General features: G+C 38.4%; 1 protein-coding gene across 8 annotated transcripts in view; it reads left to right on the forward strand.

The window, feature by feature from the left end:
- LOC126850895 (SLIT-ROBO Rho GTPase-activating protein 1-like) overlaps positions 1-20,890 on the forward strand; it is a 55,932-nt gene that overhangs the window by 11,322 nt on the left and 23,720 nt on the right. The window contains exons 1-2 of one of the 8 annotated variants that reach the window (XM_050594347.1): positions 16,351-16,721; positions 20,554-20,880. The exons of 1 other annotated variant lie outside the window; for it this stretch is intronic. In XM_050594347.1, coding sequence (XP_050450304.1) covers positions 20,835-20,880 — 46 coding nt within the window. In that variant the 5' untranslated portion in view covers positions 16,351-16,721; positions 20,554-20,834. Of the gene's footprint in view, positions 1-5,359; positions 7,300-16,350; positions 16,722-17,090; positions 17,648-19,542; positions 19,560-20,553; positions 20,881-20,890 lie in introns of those variants that run through there. 6 more of the 8 variants (XM_050594346.1, XM_050594350.1, XM_050594348.1 and 3 more) reach the window with 6 other exon arrangements.

The raw sequence follows: 20,890 nt of genomic DNA on the forward strand, positions 1-20,890 counted from the left end.
GATCATACATTCTTAAATTTATTATTAGCAATAATTTATATGATTTTTTTATTAATTACATAACTAATAGTTTCGATAATAATAAAGCCCACGCATTTCACACATAAATATATCTTTTTAATAATTATATTACATATGTGAGTGTGTACATCGTATTTGTTACTCTAAACTAAAGACAGCTTCCAACAAGAAATATTCCCCACATTGGTAATATAATTAATAATTCCCTGCACGCTCGCGCGCGGCAAACGTGCAGCTCGAGTTAAATTCTCAAGTGTATCGTACTTGACTGCGTTAATAGAAAATAACGCGATACATCCCGAAGTTTGATCGTTTGTTTTAATCCGATTCGAGGGTAGCGTAATAAAAAGTGTTTATTCGCAAGGAGGGGAAGCCGGCATCGCGCCACGTAGAGACACCGCATCTGTGTATCATCGTCAAATTAAATGGCTCGTATCTATCGTCTTATTGGACCGTAAATTTCGATCTAGACGCGCGCATTAAACTGTAATATAATTGGCGGAACTGCTATTAATTGAGATAAATCGCCATTGAAATAGGATCCAGTATATCCTGAAATCGTATTATAGCCGGAACGATATATACTATATGTTAAATTATAAAGCGAAACAATCATGCCCGAGAAAATTATATGTATATGTATAAAGATCGTAAGGATTATATTCTTTCAACGGAAAGGTTTTCATTCTAGTTCTTGAACAAACGTGTAAAAAGTAATTGTTAAAAAAACACAATGTAATAATTATGGAATATCTTATACAGCGATTTTTTGAGAATAGTGTAAATTATCTTTCGATTAATGATTTGATGTAATTAGATAAAGTAAAAATAAATTATGCAATCTGCCATTTATTCTTTGGAATTTTCTTAAAAGAACGTCGCGCGACATTTTAGGATACAAAAGTTGAAAAGAGCACATTGGATACGCAATCGTAGAATTGGATCGCGAGATTGCAATCGTATTCGGAGAATACGCAGTTCTTAATGACATCTGGCTTTCGAGTGCAATCCGCGACCGACTATTCGCGAAAATCTATAATGAGGGGGAGATAAGGCGTTCCCATTGCAACGATACTGCGTCGACAACTTGTTCAAACTAAAGCAATTACATGGCAGTGGCAGAAAAGTTTCGCCGTGCAATTTAAGTACTTCGGACTCGGTGAATTTTACGAAAGGTCGTCGATATTTGCGCCGTCGAGTGCTGAGAGACTGCAAACTTTTTCCTAGCTAGACAGACAGAGAAAATTTATCGTTATGTATTTTATCTTATTTACCAATTTTTATTTACAAATTTTCATGTATTCTTTCATCTTGCTTGAGATAATTAATTCTTCAAAATAATTTTTTGACAGATTTATCGAGCCTCTTATGTGTCACTTACACGAGTACGATCTTTATCCTGGAAATATGGAAAAAATTTCAGAGAAATACAGTTTGTGCGCAAAGGAAACTAGATTTATTTGTTTAAATTTCTACAAGTGTACTTGTTTCAAATATATATTTATATTTCTGAAATATATAGGGCGCAAAAACATATTTCTATTTTAATCTAGAAATTTTAAATTTGAGAATTATGTAATAAAGAAAGAATAAAGATGATGAAAGTTTGAAATGAAGATAAACCGCGATAAAGTCGTGTAAGGCGACGCTTTGAGGATCGCCTGACTAGGCATGGGTGAAGCTTTGTTATTCGATATGAGTCAGGAAGAGGTTGAGAAGTGACGATGTTCAGTGACGTGAACAACGCGGGTCATCAGTAAGGGTCGACTAGAATAGCAAAGGACTCTTCGACGAGACGAGAGAGCGCTTCCGTCTCTGGGAGAGCGCGTTCGTGATGGGCGTTCACGAAAACTAAAATCGCTCCGGAAATCTACGCCGGAAATAACCGGTCTCGGCGCCGTCACGACCTCTCACGTGGGTAGGCCGACGTGGGCAACAAACAAAGGCTGAAGTTTACAACTGCGAACGACGCCTATTGAATTTTGAACGCTTGTGCTCTAATAGAGAGATTTAATCATGCCCTCGAAATAGCACGCGCTGCGTAACAGATACTGCGAATATCGTCGCAATTTTAGATCATTTGTTTCATCTTATCTCACATACAAGATTGCCAAGGTTGGAATAACATCGCACCGTGGCAAATACATTTGGCACGGTAATAACGAGCGAATAATACGGTTCGATTCGAGATGAAAAATTTCTTTAAAATTTTTTCAAGTTTCCAATTGTATTTTAATAATTTAATTCAATATCGAGTCCTTGATTTATTTCGTTTTCAATTTTTATAGTATAAAGTATTATGTACAAGAAGCATTAGAAAAATTCTAATCCTATATATATTTTTATTCAACTTTTATAATTTTAATTTACACTCCGAAAAACGCCTGCACGAGACGTAATAATTGGAATATAAATGCAATTGGCGCGGGTGAACTTGATAACATAAGAAGAGCCGGGCGTTCGCTTGGATCCCTCGCACCGACGCAATTAAGGGTCAAAGTCGAGAGAGTCTGCTGGATGTTGGTGGAACATGAAGAGCGAGCCCGGTAAGACGACCCCGAGTGTCGTTCAAGTGGCCGATGAAAGGTCTCGGCACTTGTTGACCAAGCCGAAGGGTTAGTCAAGTCTTATATTGATGTGTGATATGACGCGAAGAACGTCAATGATTAATGATCCATAAATTGAAAAAAAAAAAATAAGAATAAATCGAAAATCGAGAATTCTTACAATTATTATAATATTACATAATTATTACACAATTCGTTATATATAATTATTATAATTATTTTAATCACATTGCATACACGACGTGAGAATTCCGATAATTTAAAGTTTATCATTTGGAATATATTTTCTCTCTCTTGTGAGGATCTATCGAGAGGAAAGTTTTTTAATTTCAAAGTTGAATGTTTTTGAGAGGCTTCTGGGACGATAATAAATCTTGATAGTGATTCTTAATTTCCGCGATCGTGTCATACGGGCTTCATTCATGCGGGCATCCGAGCAAGTCTTTACGGTGGATGCATCGCGCACCACCGTTACAGAGAATCGCATACATCGTAATGTTACACATGCAACGACAGTCACGGTCACGCTTCGAGGGTTGGACATTCGATATAGGGCGGAGAACGGTGGGAGCGCAACGTTCGGAGAGCGTGAATGAGGGAGAAAGAAGGAGAGAGAGAGAGAGAGAGAGAGAGAGAGAGAGAGAGAGAAAGAGGGGCCGCGAGGTCGTCGAGTAGCATTCATTGATTCCTCTGCACTTCTACCTCTATACGGCTTTCCTCATCTCTATTTCTCTCGCTACCTCTTCTTCTCTCTCTTCGATTTTCGCCGCTAATTATAAATGTTTTTACAGATGCTTTCGTATTATTATGATGCGCGATCGTTAAATAATAATTTACTTTTTTATTCATCTGATGAAATTAGCATCTACACAGTTTTATTTTAATTTGTTGTGGCGGGGGTGCTAGCTTAACGAGGTGATTTTCCTTCCAGGAAATTGCTTCTTTTATTTTTTTTCTATTTTTATTTCCCGAATATTTGTTCCATTATTGTGTGTATTATTGTACTTCGGTTAAATTACTTCCTTTTTTTTTTCTCATCGATCGCTCTATTTGTTCCTGGGACACGGAGCACATAATAAACTCCTTTCTTTCGCGCGTCGATATTGTCTTCCTCTTCCGCTCTCCGCCGCAGATGACGAACAATCGGCGAGAGTCCATCTCTCATCCTGCACCTGGGCAGTACGCAAACTGCGTGCGCGATGACCGACACCGAGTTTCTCCCGAGCATCATTTCCTCGATTCGACGTTTGTTTTTTTTTCTGTCCAAAAGCGGAATCCCTCGCGCCTCCAAGTGGAACGTAGAAAGTGCCGGCGCGTTGTAAAGCGCGAATCGCAAACGATTTCTCCGCGACCGGCGCACGAGGCAGGCTTAAAGGAGCAATTAGTCGTCGTCGAGAGGATCGACCGAGAAATTCCGTGACCCTATTAGCTGAAAGACGACAAAAAATTATAATTCTTAAAGCCTTCAATGAAGGCTTGTCATGCCAGCTGTGCGAAAATGATCATCTTGGGATAGAAAAGTGGAATGTCATACAGTTTGTTCGCAGTTTCCGAACAGAATAATCGTTTATCGCTTTTCTTCTCACGCGATGGCTAGGATTTATTAGGTGACAGTTAAACCAGCATGATAATTTTTCGATGAGATTGTTTGGCAACAGACTCTGCCGCCATACGCGTTGCAATTAAAGTGTACATAACAAATGCGAGATATATCTTATCTGCCTTATCGCATGACCCGACAAATATTTATCGCGTCGCGAGAAGCCGAGTACGTCGAGAGGGGTCGAGGGGTGGGGGGGGGAGACTCATGCTACAACATTTAGCTTCTGCGTATCATTTTGCGGCGGAGTCACGCGAAAGGTTCGTTGGAGAGCAATTCGACAAAAATTGATCCTTTTCATTGATCATCTATGTATAAAATCTCGTTGAACGAAAAAGAAAAAAAAAATAGAATTAAACTTGCAGCGCGTGGTCCTCCTGTTAGAATAAATCTTGATGAACGGGACATAACTATACAGAAAGTGTAAAGAATCGCGATTGTCAAACAAGACACATTCCGCTCGCGTGCAGCGTTTGTAAAACATTCGCGGTGCAGCATCTCGAGAAGGAAGATCCTTCGCAGCATCCTTCGGCACGCGGAGGGTGAGCGAGCGGTGAGGCAGTGTAGGAACCGGTGCGTTGTATCCGTGTGTAATGCGTCTGTGTGTAAGTGTATATGTATAAATGCGCGCGCGCGCGCGCGCTTGGGGCCGCGGAAAGAGAGGGGAGGGGAGGGGAGGGGAGGGGGCAAAAGGAAGGAACGGGCAAAGCAGCAGTGTGCGCGGGAGGGTAAGAGAGAATCGGCGAAGCGAACAAGAGAGCGAAAGAGAGAGAGAGAAGGCGAGAGCAGGTCGAACGAACGTGCGAGCGAGCTAACCGGGCCAGGATGGGGGACGGAAGGAAGGGGGAGAGAGCGCACTGGCGCGCGCGAGAGACCGAGAGGGAAAATCTGGTTGCCTGGCGACGAGCCATCTAGTTCGATCCCAGCCAGCCACCCGACCAGCCACCCCTCCTCACCGGTCTCTTCTCCTCGTCGTCGTCGTCGTCGTCGTCGTCGTCGTCGTCGTCGTCGTCGTCGTCGTCGTCGTCGTCGTCGCCGTCGTCGTCGTCGCCGTCGTCGTCGTCGCCGTCGTCGTGGCAGTCGCAGGAGCGACGATACCGTCGTGCCGAGGGAAACTGTGTTCAGCTCCGCGCTCCGTTTCTCTTTCTCGTCTTCGGATCTGTATTCCCGCGTATATACGACGCCGCTTGGCGTCGATCGGTCGCGTGGGACGCCAGCATCCGGTATCGAGATCGCGGATACCATTGTTGGCGCGTAGTTTCCGCTTGGCGACGAACTCCGGAAGAGTTCGGAAAAGCGCGAAGGCAGTCCCGAGAGTCGTGTGGTGGCATCCCCTGTGCATCTATTATAGAGAGGACGGGGTCCGATATATCCTGGTGGCGCGTCGACGTGCGAGTTTCCGACACGGGGACGTTTCCGAAGGACGTCGCGCCGAGAGTTATCCCTCTGATCTCGCGCGACAGTCTCGTCGGTATTGCGTCTGTCACTTGTCACGTGACGGTGTGGGAAATTGCGAATATCACGTTCTCGCGCTCTTTCTCCCTTCAGTGAGAGAAAGAGAGAGGAACGGAGGAGAGGCCACGGTAAGTGCGTTTCCCAAGGACGTCGGTCCCGGCGCATCTCGCTGGGCTGCGCGCACAGGTGGTGTGTCCTTCGCTGGCTTGCCGTAACAAAAGCGGGAGGAACTGCGCCCGGCATCGTTTTCATCACAACGAAATTACGTTGGTAATAATAGGCAGTCTTTGCGAAGAGGAAGGTAGACGGAAACCGCGTTCCCGTCACACGAATTACGTTCGACAAAAGAAGGAAAAACATTAGTCTGCTATATATAAATAATATTTATTTCCGATATAAAATATATCAAATAAATATTGTGTGAGAAAGAACTTCAAATAAATGCACTTCACTACGCATTATTTAAGAGTCGGAGTATATTGCATCGAATTGCATAACTAGATGTGCCACTTCGTCGCTAATTAGTTTGATCCTCTTAGAGATCCTCGAGAGCGCCGTAGACATAAAAAAAATAAAATTATTAAAGAGCGAGATAAAATTACAAAAATATCAAAGAAGAATTAAAACGTAAAAAGAAAATAGATATCAAAGGAAGATTGAAAAAGGAGAAAAAAAGAGATGAAATTGTTTGATCGAGGAATCAATCTATAAAGAACGATAAAGGAAGGCGAAAAGAGGAGGGGAAGCGAAAAGGAAGGGGAAGGGAAAGAGTGGTATATCGTCGAGAGACAGGAAGAGAAAGATATACGCAAGGGCAGCAGAGCCTCTCTTTCTGCAGGAACGAGATCGACGAGATTCGATCGGTCGAGGGGAGATAAAAGGCGGGGACGACGAGGACTCGCGCGCAAAGAAGATGAGCCTGGACCGCCGTCGCGGTTCGCAGCATCTCGTAAACAGGATCGTCCTAGGGACGGCGGCATCGACGGCGGTGGCCTTCGATGGAACGCCGTCGTGCGGTTCAACGACTTAGAGAGTTGCGTCCATAGAGTTATACGACCTTTACAGTACGCGTAAGGTATAAAGTAAACTGCGACCGCCCCTTTCCGCAAGAACGTGACGTCGTGATATGCGATGTAAGGAGAGACCCTTTCGTTGGCTATATCGTAAGATCGATATCATAGCGGAACTTTAATTGTGAGAAAAAGATTGCCCGTGTCTTCTCTTTCAACGCGTAAATTTCTGAGAAATTAAGATCGACTCGAGAATCGAGAGATGAAAAGATGATTCGTCGCGCTTCACAGCAGTTAAATTTAGACGAATCCTTCGAACCATACATCAAATTCTTCAAGAGAGATTAAAAACAATGATTCGGAAAGGCGTCTTGCGTGAGATTGATCAAGATTAACGTGAGACTCGTCTCTTATCTCATAATTGCGATCGCGGTTCGAAATCGCGTAATCGGTGCTAGATCAGCTACGTCATCGTCGTTCGCGATAAGGAAGAAAACTCGTTTCGAAAGAGGCGACGTGCTCTAGGAAATTTTCTCACGACGTGGATAGGAACACGCAAAATTCAGCATCATGTTCCAGTGTATCATACAACAGAGGAATGGCTGGATCCATCCTTACACACCCGACACCAAGGATGTCTTTCCAGGTATGTTGTCGAATGGTCATGTTAATAAATCTAGCATCAGACAATAGAGACAAGAGATTAATGCGATTAAAACTTTATTAATTTTAATTATTTTTTTTTTTTTTAATTAATTTAATTTAATTTTTTTCAAAAATGAAATGGTAGCCTTGAATGATTAATGAAAATTCTAGATGAAATAGTAATCGTGAATTTGAATAATTTTAATATATACAGATATATCGTAAAATTTTATTACGTTGTGATTTACTTTTTTATTTTTATTTGACATTGTAGAAAAAATCTTTTTCATAGAAAATTATTAAAATCTGTCGATAATAAATTGTGATGCTTTTTGAATATAAATGTATCGCATGTAATATTTTCTCTGTTGATTATGAGAGTTATTTACCAAACAGTACGGTTTTTATATGTGTGATGTCATATGCGTAATATAGGAAATTCTATATGGCGATACTCAACGCTATATCGCGGGATGGCAGTGCCGGCGTATAGTTGTATGGAATTTCTGACGGCAGGGATGCGAGGGAGTGTACGACGCATAGAAAAAATACTAGAGGCTGTAGATAACCCGCGTTGATAGCGATGCTCGTATAGAAGCGCAAACGAAGCGTGCAAAAGAGATAGGACGTGCAATACAATGGGAAAAATGTAATACACGATACGTCGCAAAAATATAATACGATACATCGATATCGGAAATTGCCGTACATGCCGGTTGCCGTATCACGGACGTTAACGAGGATTTCGTGTTTCGCGATACACTCGATCGCCGATAGCGAAATTTCTCCGGCGATAAGTTAATTGCCGGTTGGTGCGCGTGCGAATGCAGACGTATCTTTTTTTTTACTTTCGACGAAACGTGAAAGTTCAACGGAGAAAGAGACGTCATAGCTACGCTCGATGCAAGCCAAGAGTACAAACGGTAAGAGTCCTCGACACGAAGCGCTTTCAAAGCTTTCATTTCGCCTTCAATTAAGGAAGAATTGCGCACGGATCAGCTACGTCAAAAGTTAATAAATCTAATTACATTTCGAGATTCATGAATTTGACATTGTGGTGCACACAAAGCACTTTTAATTTTTTTTTTAAATATATATATATATATAAAATTAATAAGTACTTGTGAATTAAATTAAAAATTTACTCTGTAGAATTAAAATTTTCATATAGTCACTATAAAAAAGTTAGATAATATTTACGATTTTAAAATTAAATTATATTCTGCATTGATTTTTATATTATCAGAGAAAATTAGATAAAGTAATATATGTATATTATCAGTCTTATATCCTTTAATAATGTTGACAGAGAATATTACATTGAAAGAGATACGTGTGTTCAATTTATTCCGCCAGCCGTTTTATTAGCTGTACTCAAACTTCATTTACTATTTTACTATTTATGCACTGCAATGTATATCCTTTTTAACACACATTTGATACAAAAGAGACGCGGAACATTTCGGTCGATAAACGTGCGTGCACGGCGAAACTCGATGCCAGAGCAGGAAGCCGTTAAATTGACACGTCGACGAGGAGAAGAAGAGGGTGCGATATGCGTATATGTTAGGTTGCATTTCCTCCATCATATACAAGTTAAAACGATACGCGGTACACACATGTTACACATACATATTATAAACATGCGCGTACAAAAGAGATTGCTTTTAATTTTAAATTAAAACTTCTTTACACTTTTTGAACGAGTAGAAATCAGATTTAACGAAATGCATTATTATTGTAATTATTTTATTTTTGATAAAAGTAAAATTTTTATGTAACGCATCAATCAATTAGAATTTAATTAGATAACATAGCCATTAATTTTCAACTTTTTTTCTTTTTTTTTTTAAATGTAGATTTCTAGTATTTAGACGAGTTCTTTTCATTCGAACGGAATGAAAAATTGTATGCGTGCGCTACCGTAACGCCAGTGCGTGCCCGACGACGTAACGGCGCCAATGTTTGCTATCAAATAAATCGTCGGCGTGTCGGCTCGCGTGTACCTGTCCACGCGGTATAAATATAGACCTACGTGAACGACGTGGTGGCGCAACGCGAAATGTACTCGTCTAAATTCGCCCGCGCAATTCCTTCAACTTCTCGTTTTATGTCACATTTTCGCGTGTCACGACGGCTTGAATGAAAACGACGTGACGCACTCTCTTACAGCAATAATAAGGCAAGCCTAAAAACTGCGAGTATACCGTATTTAGACAAATACTTCACAACGCCCGCAATTATTTACAGATGACATTACTTTCGCAATTTTTATTGTAAAAAAAAAGAACAAAAAAAAATTATAAATATGGGAAAAAATTATTTTGACAGATGAAATTAAAAGTGAAATTTTGTAAAGAAAGTATGACTCGTGAAAAAAATGCTAAACTTATAATTTATGTCTACTTTTTTTATATATATATATAATGTATTTGGGATGCGCAGTTTTCTTTTATTATGCAGAAATTTCGAGTCGAGGAAAGTTGAACGTGAATACCGCGTGGTTTCTAGACGCGGCGTGAGCGCATAAACTGTATCGGCGAAATGCAAATACACAATAATCGTTCCAGTCTATCGCGTGAGCTCGAAATCAAGGAAGATTACCGAAGCTTCCCCAAGCAGGAAGCTTTCCACGCGCGATCATAAATGATATTTATACTTCCATAAACATAGTAGAGTTCTCTGTTTCTCTCGACAACCTGCTCCCGCTATATCTCCTATTATGCGCGATAAAAGCAACAATAAATCTGTCTCGGGTGGATAAAAAAATTCCTTCGAGTGTATTATAGTTCTTTGAACGTAGTGCAATCAGGATACATATTAATGCGTGAAGAAACATCGGCACGACCGCGCACGCATTTTGCAACATTAGCAATTGTATTGCGAATAATTATATCGTGGTCGATGTGTTTTTTATTACTTGGATAAAAGTATTTTGATAATCATTAGTTAAAATTGCTTTATCTTATCTTTATATCTAGATTATAAAAATATATATTATCTCCATCTTTATTTTAGATTAAAAAAGTTCTTAAATTATTCGAGATAACGTTTAGCGAGTTTAATCTACATCGGTGTAAACATATTTTATAGGATTTAAAATTTTGAAAATATATTGACAAAGCAGGGACGAAGGGACAATGATATCGGGACATCCCATATGTAGTTATGTCCATATGAATTCTCGATGTCGATTTCTGATTGTTTCATGCCAGAATGTTCCATATCAAAAGCAACTCTCGCGATGCAAAAACTCTGGCTACGAAATAAAAGCCTGACGAAATCTCGTCCGCGATCGATGTGGTCGTCGTTTCCAGCCGAGAATTAAATAATCGTCGCTCTCACCTCCGTTATCGCTGAATAAAAGCAATTATTCGACTGGCATTTCTCTTTTTCTGCGGGGCAAACACTTGGCCAGGTAATTTGTTTCACACATAGTTTTAATTGCTCCTTTATTTTGTATTGTCTATTCCTGTAACTTTTGCCGGGATTGATCAATATCGTAACTTTTTATAAAGCAATTGCGTACATTAATAAATATTTTCGATATACAAATTAAAAATATATATATATATATATATACAATACATATATGTATAGACTCTAAAAATTATTCTGAGAGATAAATTGCATATTAAAAAATTGATTGATTAGAATATAATTTAAGATACATTGTGTATAAAATAAAAGGAAATAAAAGATTCGCAGACGCGGTTCTCGCCGGCCAGCGTTTCACACGGCTTTTTTTCTCGAGCATTGCCGCTAATTGCTTTGTACGCGACAATTGCGCCGAGCATGATAGCGACACCGGCGGCGTGACAAATTGAATTCGTGATCTTTGGCCGCGGGCGGGAGAACTGCGCGTTTCCTTTAATCGCTCAAATGGCAGCGGCAGAGTCTGAAGAGAATTCCAATCCAAGCGAGAAAAGTTATTTCGCCAATTAATTTCCAATTTCGCCGATTAATCGTCCCGATAGCCTGGCGGCAACATTTGCTATATGCCATAATTGCATTACAGCTGGACGCGGGATCAGCTGACGTGTCGAGGAACGATCTTTGATCCGGCATGATCGAGAACTTTTGTATTACCAGAAAAAATTATGTTGGCTTTTTTTTCCATTCAAAGTAAATACTATTGCGATTGGAATTTAATTTCAACTTTTGTAGCATTTGTTTTTCTTTATCGCGTTAAAAAGTGGTGTGCGCGTGAGAGAGGCGGGATCGATTTCACCAATTAATTCCTAATTCCAGCAATTAATTGCATCGCGTTTGAAACTTGAACCTAATGATATTAACCGTAGAAACGTAATCAACATCTCTCGACTCGACAGTCCCGTCTCTCGAAAACGGACACGCGATGAAAGACGAATCTCTTCTCGTTGACATTAACTAGAAACGCGATCGCGCGCACATTTTTCATCCTAGTCCAGCAAGTTTGCTTCGAGCAAAGTTTCCGCTTGCTCTTCTCGCATTCCGCTCATTTGCTAACTCGTTTCAGTCGACACGATTCAACACCGCCACCTCGTGCTCCTAACAATAGATGCGTGTTACGAGCGTTGGATTCTTACATAATCGCTCTTCGCGAACCGAAGCTCATAAATAATTCTGAACGGCACGGTTTTATTAAGGCGAACGGGCGCCACCTCCCCCACGATTGCGCTATGAATAATCGTAGGTCGGTAATTAGCATCGATTAAGAAACTGTGTCAGAGCTCGGAAATGTATCCGTAATCCTTTTCACAGCTGCAATCGCGCTCGTGGCGCGTCGTAACTTCTCTTCTCGGCTTTTTCAGGAAGCATTATTTTAAGCCATTTCAGATTTGCCTCGAATATCGAGAGATGTGATGAAATTGGAATCGATCTTGTCTATGCGAAAATTTAGGGTCACCATAACCGGGTCACAATCGTTTTAGAGAGAAAAAATATTGCAAAATGGGCCAAACTTAAAATTATTTTCTTCTGAATAACAAAAAAATGCATTGATCTTGACGCTATCCAATGCATAAATAGTCGTGAGAGGAAAATTATAATAGAAACATAAAAAAAGGAACGGAAATCGAATTTGAGATCGTGTAACATCTTTCGTTGATAAGTACGGAGGATGAGACGAATGCGGAATATGCAACACCTTATCAATGCGTTATTATCAATTCAGTTAGCAAACACGTTTCTCATTATCACGCGAGCTCTTTGAGACGTGATTACTTTCTCGTTTGTGAAATAAAAATACAACGCTTTTCTGATACGCATTTTAATATGTGATTTTCATATGAAAATTTTATTTTTTAATCCAATATAATTAGAAATATTAAGAGATGCATAAACTTTTGCATTCATTTCAAAGTAATTACGACGTTCTCAACATTTCATAACGTAGATGAATTAATGGAGACGTAAAAGCAATATGAATATTAATCCGGATTATTTATAATCTACCTTAAAATTGCATTTCTTGAAAATGAACAGGCCTCTTGCGATTTTATCCCGTGTAAAACAAAACAAATTTATGCTCGATGAGTTTTTGCGTGAAACTGTAATTACGCACGTCAGGGAACGTGCTTGCGTTCATGACAAATTAAAGAGCGCGCGCGCGAGCGCTATAACTTCTCTTCACATCGTTAAAACGGTGAATTACTATGGCGAGCGCGGTGCAATTAGAGGAAAAGGAACTCCGTGGCAAGGCTTATTGGGAAATCAAGAAGGGCTAGAACAAACGAATGGCGATTGAAAGAGATCTTTTTCGAACAATGGGAATCAACGATCGTCATTCGCGTCGCTAGTCTTTCACATCCGTGCACATTTCATATTATAACTTGATTCAACATTTAAAAAGAATTTTTCAATCGATTCATTTGACGATTTTATCGTCAAACAATAGCGATGAAATATTAAATTAAAAATATCTTTGTGACTTTCACAACCGTATTATGTGTATGAGATGTATTTACTACACTGAGAAAAAAAAAGTTGTTGATTTGACTGAAATGTGTTCAACTGATTATTATTTCTTTAATTGAAATATTTAAGTTAAATACGACATATTAAATGTAACATGACGTATTTGACTTAAATATTTCAATTAAAAAAATAATAATCAGTTGAACACATTTCAGTCAAATCAACAACTTTTTTTCCTCGGTGTATCTATCATTTCTATTTTAATATGAGAAAAGTTTTTATATAATTAACATAATTTCTCTTTAACTACATTCTAGTTTCTTTTGGAATTTCAACTTTTATTCATTTATATGACTATGTAAAATAAATAAAATGTAAAATAAATAAAATAAAATAAATAAAATATATTCCTGGACTTAGATATACATACGTGGAATCTCTGTAGAGATTTTCGATTATATCAGTCGGGGCTAACCGAACGATTATGCAAGGAGGCGCGGCCGCAATTCTATCGATGACCTTTATTAAACTTATCGAGAGGGCATCGAACTATCCTCCGACCCGTCATTGTGCTGCTGGCTGCACTCTTGAAGCCGGTCGCGCTGACACGCACACAGCAGGCCAGCTTGACACAGTTATTCGAATATATGAGAGTTAAGATAACGAAAGGCACAAGTCGTAGTCGACGCAATAACCACTTGACGCTTCCCTTCAATTCGTGCAGGAAGGAAGTCGATAGTCAACCGAGAAAGAGAAACATATGCGCTGCATATCAAGTTGTGCGCCTCGTACGCGTGTGTTTGTGTGTATCAACATCGTTAAAGCGCGCTCATAAAGCAAAATACATTCTGACGTTGCTTTTGTAGCCGACACGATTACAGGCAGGACGTGTTAAAAACAAATCAAACAGCATATAATTTGCAGACTATTTTATTTATAGCGTAGAGAAGAGAATTACATGTATGAACATTATTGTTTAAAATAATATGTAATGTTTTATTTTTAATGTGTGATTTTTTTTGCACTTGAACTTTATATAAAACCGATGATCCCTAAAATATCTTTAAACAGAAAGAATATCGCACATTCTTTACTTTCGATTTTTTATTTCTAGAAAATTTCTTATATTCTTCTGGATCAATTATATCGATCATTTCTCTCACTACTGTTACATAGATACGTAAAGATATCCATTTCACTTTGAATGAATAATGCAAACTTAAATAGAACAACTGAAATATCTTCCATGAAAGTATTGATTTAATATTTAGAAAAGAACTGAGAGAGCCATGAAATTACATCCGCTATTTGTACTTGCTGCCCTTTTCAATGCTGCATAAAAACTTCGTCAAAGTCGTAAGCCTTTTTTGAAGGACGTGTAGGCTGTACCGGAAACACGCATCGCAAAATGCATTGCGGAGAAGTCACGTTGCTGCTGATGTAGGAATTTCCAGCAATTACCACCGCTGAAAAATTCACCGAAAGCAAAATTAAGAGAATAGAATTTAAGGCTTTTGAAACAATTTCTGACGTGTTGCAGAAATATATAAAATGTAATGTAATACGAGTGATGATATGTGCGAATTACATTCGCAACTAAAGTTTCTGATGAATGAATAAATGCAAAATTATTAAACGCAGGCAAATAAAATGGTTTTTAACAGATTGCGATGTTTCTTTGATTCAAATAACAGAAATTTAGGTAAAAAAAACTTTTAATTTTAGCAACATCACACGCTTTATTTTTTATTTAATTTTAGAAAATGTCTGGAAATACACGAATATATAATTTGCACTAAATTATTTTAATATGACGCATACAAAAAAAAAAAAAACTATATTATCTTAATTTATGCAAATTTAAGGATTCTTTTGATTAAATTAAGCGTGGGAAGTTTGGTATCCAGGAGTGATCATGAGCGAACATTATGTTAATCGTTAATGTATATAACACCAAGAAAGGGACGGAGAGAAATTATGCGCTTTAAGCGTTACATTTATCTCGGAATTTGTCATGGTCACGGAGCACGTACAATGACGTGAGTACGCGAGGAATAAACTTAATTATTCGGCAGAATTTAAATTTAATTGTCGCAATTTAATTTTAGTACATAATTCGTACAAACTCTTACCGCGTTCGTTTGACTCATCTCTAACAATATTGGTCGTGTCGTCATGTTTTCACGAAAATTTAATTTATGCAATAATTATAATAATTATAACATTATTATGTTGATCTGTCGCGATAAACTCGCGATCAAATATATTTCAATATTTTATTTATATTTTCGGTTATACGCGTGGTGTGTGTATCTTTTCAACAGTCTCTGTTTCGTCACCCATCGTCATTATTTCTTTCATTTCGCGCTCGCCGGATTTCCCGATTATCGTTTCGAGCAATGCGTTGTGGGCGAGATTGTGATAATCTAGGCGGACGAAAGTGCAAAGATAAAATTACACTAAATTATTAGCAACCTTCTTGTAGGAAGAATTTTGAAGGGGATCGTTCGCGCTTACACGCACCAATCAATGTCAAGCGAAAGCAATTAAAGTCTTGGGTCAGTGTTATTTTTGCCTTTTTCAGCTCTGTCAAACGCACAACTCTTTACCCATTATATGCATCGTCGTCCCCCTATCCACGGTAACGACATTGCCATTATTATTATTATCGGGCTGTCTGTAACCGCGCTTCGCTTGCGCCCATACCTCAGCATCAGTTATTGATTGCTTATTATCACGCTGGATTATACAGGAACGTCGTTCCACGCTCGCAAACTACCTTTTCCTCGAAACAAAGCATCGTCGCGCTGCGTGCGCCCCTTTCTTCATAGAAAAGAAATCCTAAGTATTTTTTTTTTTTTTTTTAATTTGCTTATCGTATTTCTAATATATCACACTCTTGGCTAATGATTTGGATCTTGATTTAATTCAACGTTTATAAATTGATTTACTGGGAAAAATCACGTGGCGCGTAACGACGGAGTGCAATGTCAAGGGCGGGGCCCTTCCAGGCGCTTCACCATGCCTGCTTTCCGCTCGCGCCTGCCCGACCGCAACGCACACTGTCGTTCACTGACGCGTGTGCGTGAGAGAGCGTGTGTGGGCCCCGCTGATGGTGGTAATTGTGGTTAATTTAACGACGGTCAAAGCAGTCACTGCCTGTCCTTACAAGCCAGTTTACGCGATCGAGTGCGGAGCGCCGGGTGCAGTGCAAAATCTCGTCGAAATCACGAAGACAGTCTGCGTTTCCGTATCGGCCGTTATTATTTAGTTGGAGGATATACTAGACACATAGAGAATATCGCATTGCGAGAAGATTAGGAGAAGGGAAGGAAGTGCTTGGCCAAACTGATTCGGTCGATTAATCGAGAGTTGATCGCGAGAAGCTATAGTTCGGGAGATACGGTAGAAGTACATTCGAGAGATGAAGCGTAAGCTGACGTAGAGAAAAGATGAATTCTCTTCGAAGTTGATGGATAACCGAAGGAAAGATTGGAATTTGTGGACGATGCGAAATATAAAGGAGTTCGATAATTTTTTTTAATAAATATTACTTTTTTACATGTATCGAGATGGAATGGATAGATGGATTAATTAATGAAACTTTTATACACGGATGATCGATTAAAGAATAGTATAAATTTTAGGAGAAGAAATAATAATGAGAGCATTATGATTTTTCTCTTCGATATACATATGAGATATATCGAAATGAAGGTCAGCGATGTTCTTAATCTAAATATACATGCTCAAGTACTGATAAGCGTGAGACCGATTTATAATAAATCATCATCGAAGGATTGAGTGGTGTGAGTAGGAAACGACTGTAACGCTATACGTCGATAGCCGTAAATCGATGATCGAGTCCTTCGACCGGCATCCGAGTTTCTCTTTCTCTCGCGATCGCCAGTAACGGTGATCTCGTCGCGCCGGCTGTTTCGCCTAATCGACGCCGTTTAACACCTGCGGTTGATTATCGATCGCCATCTCGGCTACACGCTATCTTGCGAAAGTTCTTTTTTTTCCTTTTATAGTGGAAATTATTCTGCAAACAGTATTGCGAAGTATCGAGAAATCGCCGCTCAATATTCTCGATCGATGCGAAAAAATCGATCGGTTCCGATTTCCCGATTTTACTCTCGTTTCGTGAATGTGAAAGTCGAATAATATTTTGATAATAATTGAACACGTAAAGGCATAACTCTTCTGTGCCAATTAATTGTTATATTTTTTCGAAAATCGCAAGATTAAAAAAAAATATCCGCCGAGTAGTCACATGTAACCGGGAACGATCTTGACACCGATTATTAATCGGATTGATAGGAATTAAGCCTTCATCCTGGATATAGAATTATTGTTTTACAGGAATTTTTATCTCACTTCAAAGTCACGCAAATTTGACGTGGCGTAACGAGTGCTAAATCACGAGTAGAATCGATCGGGCAAACAAGGTATCGTCAAATCGATCGTCTGGCTTTGATTTTTAACGTCGAGAGTGATCACGGATGTCGAGAGTGCGATGTAATCAAATAATGGAGAGAGAGAGAGAGAGAGAGAGAGGTGTGTCACCCTTCCCCTTGGAATGCGAAATTATTCTCGCTTCCTGCCTTCGTTCGAGCAGCTTTTCGGTTTCAATCGACAACTACGGAAGAGAAATTATACGAAAAAAATATATTATTTTTATTCCGAATTACGCGTAGAATCTCTTTTACAGCGCAATGTATATATAAATATATAATTATATTTGAGAAACTTAGATTCGTGTGTGTGATAAGCGCTGCTGAATCCATATACATTCTATAGTTTCTTAAAAAAATATTATTTTTAATAGATATATTTTTAATTTAAATAGGACCTGACGAAATTTTGTGTACGATATGATAGAAAAATTCCGAAGAGAGAAATAACACTGTCATTTATCGAATAAATTTGTCTCTTGTAACATAGCTTTTTTTTAAATTTTTGATTCGGAGAAATAACAGTTATTTGCCAAGGGCTTTTAATATTTATCAACATCGTTCAAGCTTCGTGTAAACGCTATCGTGCAAACGTCATCGTGCAATGCTCGCTGATTTTTCCGCTTTTTTTTTTTTCTTTAGATATCACGTAAATTTCAATCGAAGCTCATACCGAGGAAAGTTAAATTAAGGTTGTAATTTAGTGAAATTTATAAAAAGTTTTTGCTTTATCACATTTTCGCTATCAGTTTTTCTTTTTTTTATCGATCAAGTATTTGATCTCCCATAACTGATCTCTCGAATAATTTTACGATCATTGTAATTTACTCATTGTTTTAATCGATAATAAACTAAAGACGATACGATCCATGACACACCGAGGCCATTCGATATTCATGAAAGTTCACACGAGCCATTTTATTCTTTGAATTATCAATTCACCGGGCAATCGTGTCGCTGTTCGCTCTCATAAATATTCAATCACGTAACTGGAGTGATCTAACTGATTATACGGGGTCGATTAGATGTGTGCGAAGCGAAGGAGCGCGATGTAAAAATAGTCGTGCGACATTATCGAGTGCACGATGTGCTGTTCCGGAAAGAACAGATATAAGGCCGACGTGTATTAAATTCCGATAACAATCTTTTTAAGAAGAACTATAACGCATTATGTCAACAAAGTTCTTTCACCGGGCATAATAAACGATAAATGGTTATTGGTGTCTTTCTCTTGGAACTCGGTGTTAGCTGCCAACGATTTTATCAGAATTGCTCTCTCGTTCATTCTATCGAAGGAATCAGGCTTTACGAACGCTCTTCTCTTTCTGAAGCAATATATATTCGATAGGCGTTAAATTTATTTATTATAATCTAAAATAAAATTTATTCATTGTTTTATTACAAACGCATTTTTGCGCTTTTACTTCATATTTACATTCCAATAACAGTTAAGAAAAAAAAAAAAATCCTGTAGTTTTTTTGACATTGAATATAATTCTAAATTGATGATTTTTTTTTTCTTGAATCGTGTAATAATCTAATTAAGAGTATATGAAATTTTTTATTTTTGAAATAAAATTTAAAGATATAAAACATATTAATAATAAATTCTTTAATTTTATTTATTGACTTTTAATAAAATTACATACCATATGTGATTTACGGTTAATCGTACACACCGAGAACTGAAGAGTAGGAACTTTTCCAGAGACGAGTCCCAGTTTCTTCGTTCGCCAAGAAACGTTCGTTTACCCCTCTCGATCGAGTTTCTTTCAGGTCGCTCCGCGGGGAGGTGAATGGAAGTCGTAAAACGATGTTAGAACATCTTGGTTCTCTTCGTGTCTTGAAAAAGAGATAGAAAGAGAGCGAGCATGAAAGCCCTCATGTTGTATGGACAGTGATAACTGTAAATAGTTCGCCTTTCTTTCCGTGTAATTTATTAATTCTCTCTCGATGAATACTACGCACGCGATGCAATGGATGCATCAGATGATCGCGGCACGCGAAAGCATATTGCAATTGAAATTGTTTAGAATATTGATGCGAGATATGTTTAAATTATGAAGTAAAAAAATGTCGAATGTCGACGTTTGCGGATTTTTCAATACATTAAAATTATACTGACAATAAATTAAATACAACTGTGATATAATAATTATATAATTATTATGTTTAATTTTAAAAATGTCGCCAGTAAATAAATTAATAAACAAGTTATAATTAAAAAGTAGAAAGAGAAAAATCGACATGTCAAACTGGCATTGTGTCAACCACTATGTTTGGAATACTGAGATCAACTGGTTGATCTCAGTATTCCAAACATAGTGGTTGACACAATGTCAGTTTGACATTTCGATTTTTCTCTTTCTACTTTTTAATTATAACTTTCACTTGATAAGGACCAAAACCATATGGTCGAAATGTCGTGATATAATAATCAAACAATAAAATTGCCAGTTTGGTCGTATAAACACTTCTTTATTAATTATATAATTATAAATAAGACATCGTATAATATATGTATTTGAAGATAATATGAGCTGTAAATGTGCGTATAACTAGACGGTGGTTTTATAATCCAATCTACATTTTAATAGTATCATGAATAATGAACCAGATTAACATCTAATTGGACGTTCCACGAATCACGATTCAAATGACGATAAAGAAACTTAAGCGGAGGATAGCCGAATGATAAATCCAAAGTAGCATCATCTTAATGACATCACCTCAAACTGTGTATTAATAACATTTTATTAATGAGAGAATTAACATATTGCAATAACAATTTACACACAATACTCCCTCCATATTAATCGCGCAATTAAGATCGTACTAAGGGGAAAAGATGGATTCTTATTTTATAAAATAATTTAAATAAAATAAAATAAATTTTCCAGATGAGAGTTAACCGTGGCGCATTTAAAAAAACGCTGTGTGTCGCGGAGGAAAAGCTCGCGTGATACGATAATACCGGGTGGTCGCGAGGAATACTGAGTGGCTGATGTATGTGTGTGTCTGAGTGCATGTGTGTGCGCGTCGGCGCGTGTGCACGCGCGAGAGACAGTGACACGAGGAGCCCCATCGTCGCGAGTAGTGGTTGGTGAAGGTGGGTGAACGAGGAACGACGACGAACGAGCAAGCAGAGTTCTAGCCGGATAATAAATAACGCAGGGGAGAAATGTTCAAACTGGCCGGACGCCACGAGTGGGAGGCCTCGACAAAAGGTAAATGGAA

Source organism: Cataglyphis hispanica, chromosome 7 (assembly GCF_021464435.1).
Source record: "Cataglyphis hispanica isolate Lineage 1 chromosome 7, ULB_Chis1_1.0, whole genome shotgun sequence".
NCBI lineage: Eukaryota > Metazoa > Arthropoda > Insecta > Hymenoptera > Formicidae > Cataglyphis > Cataglyphis hispanica.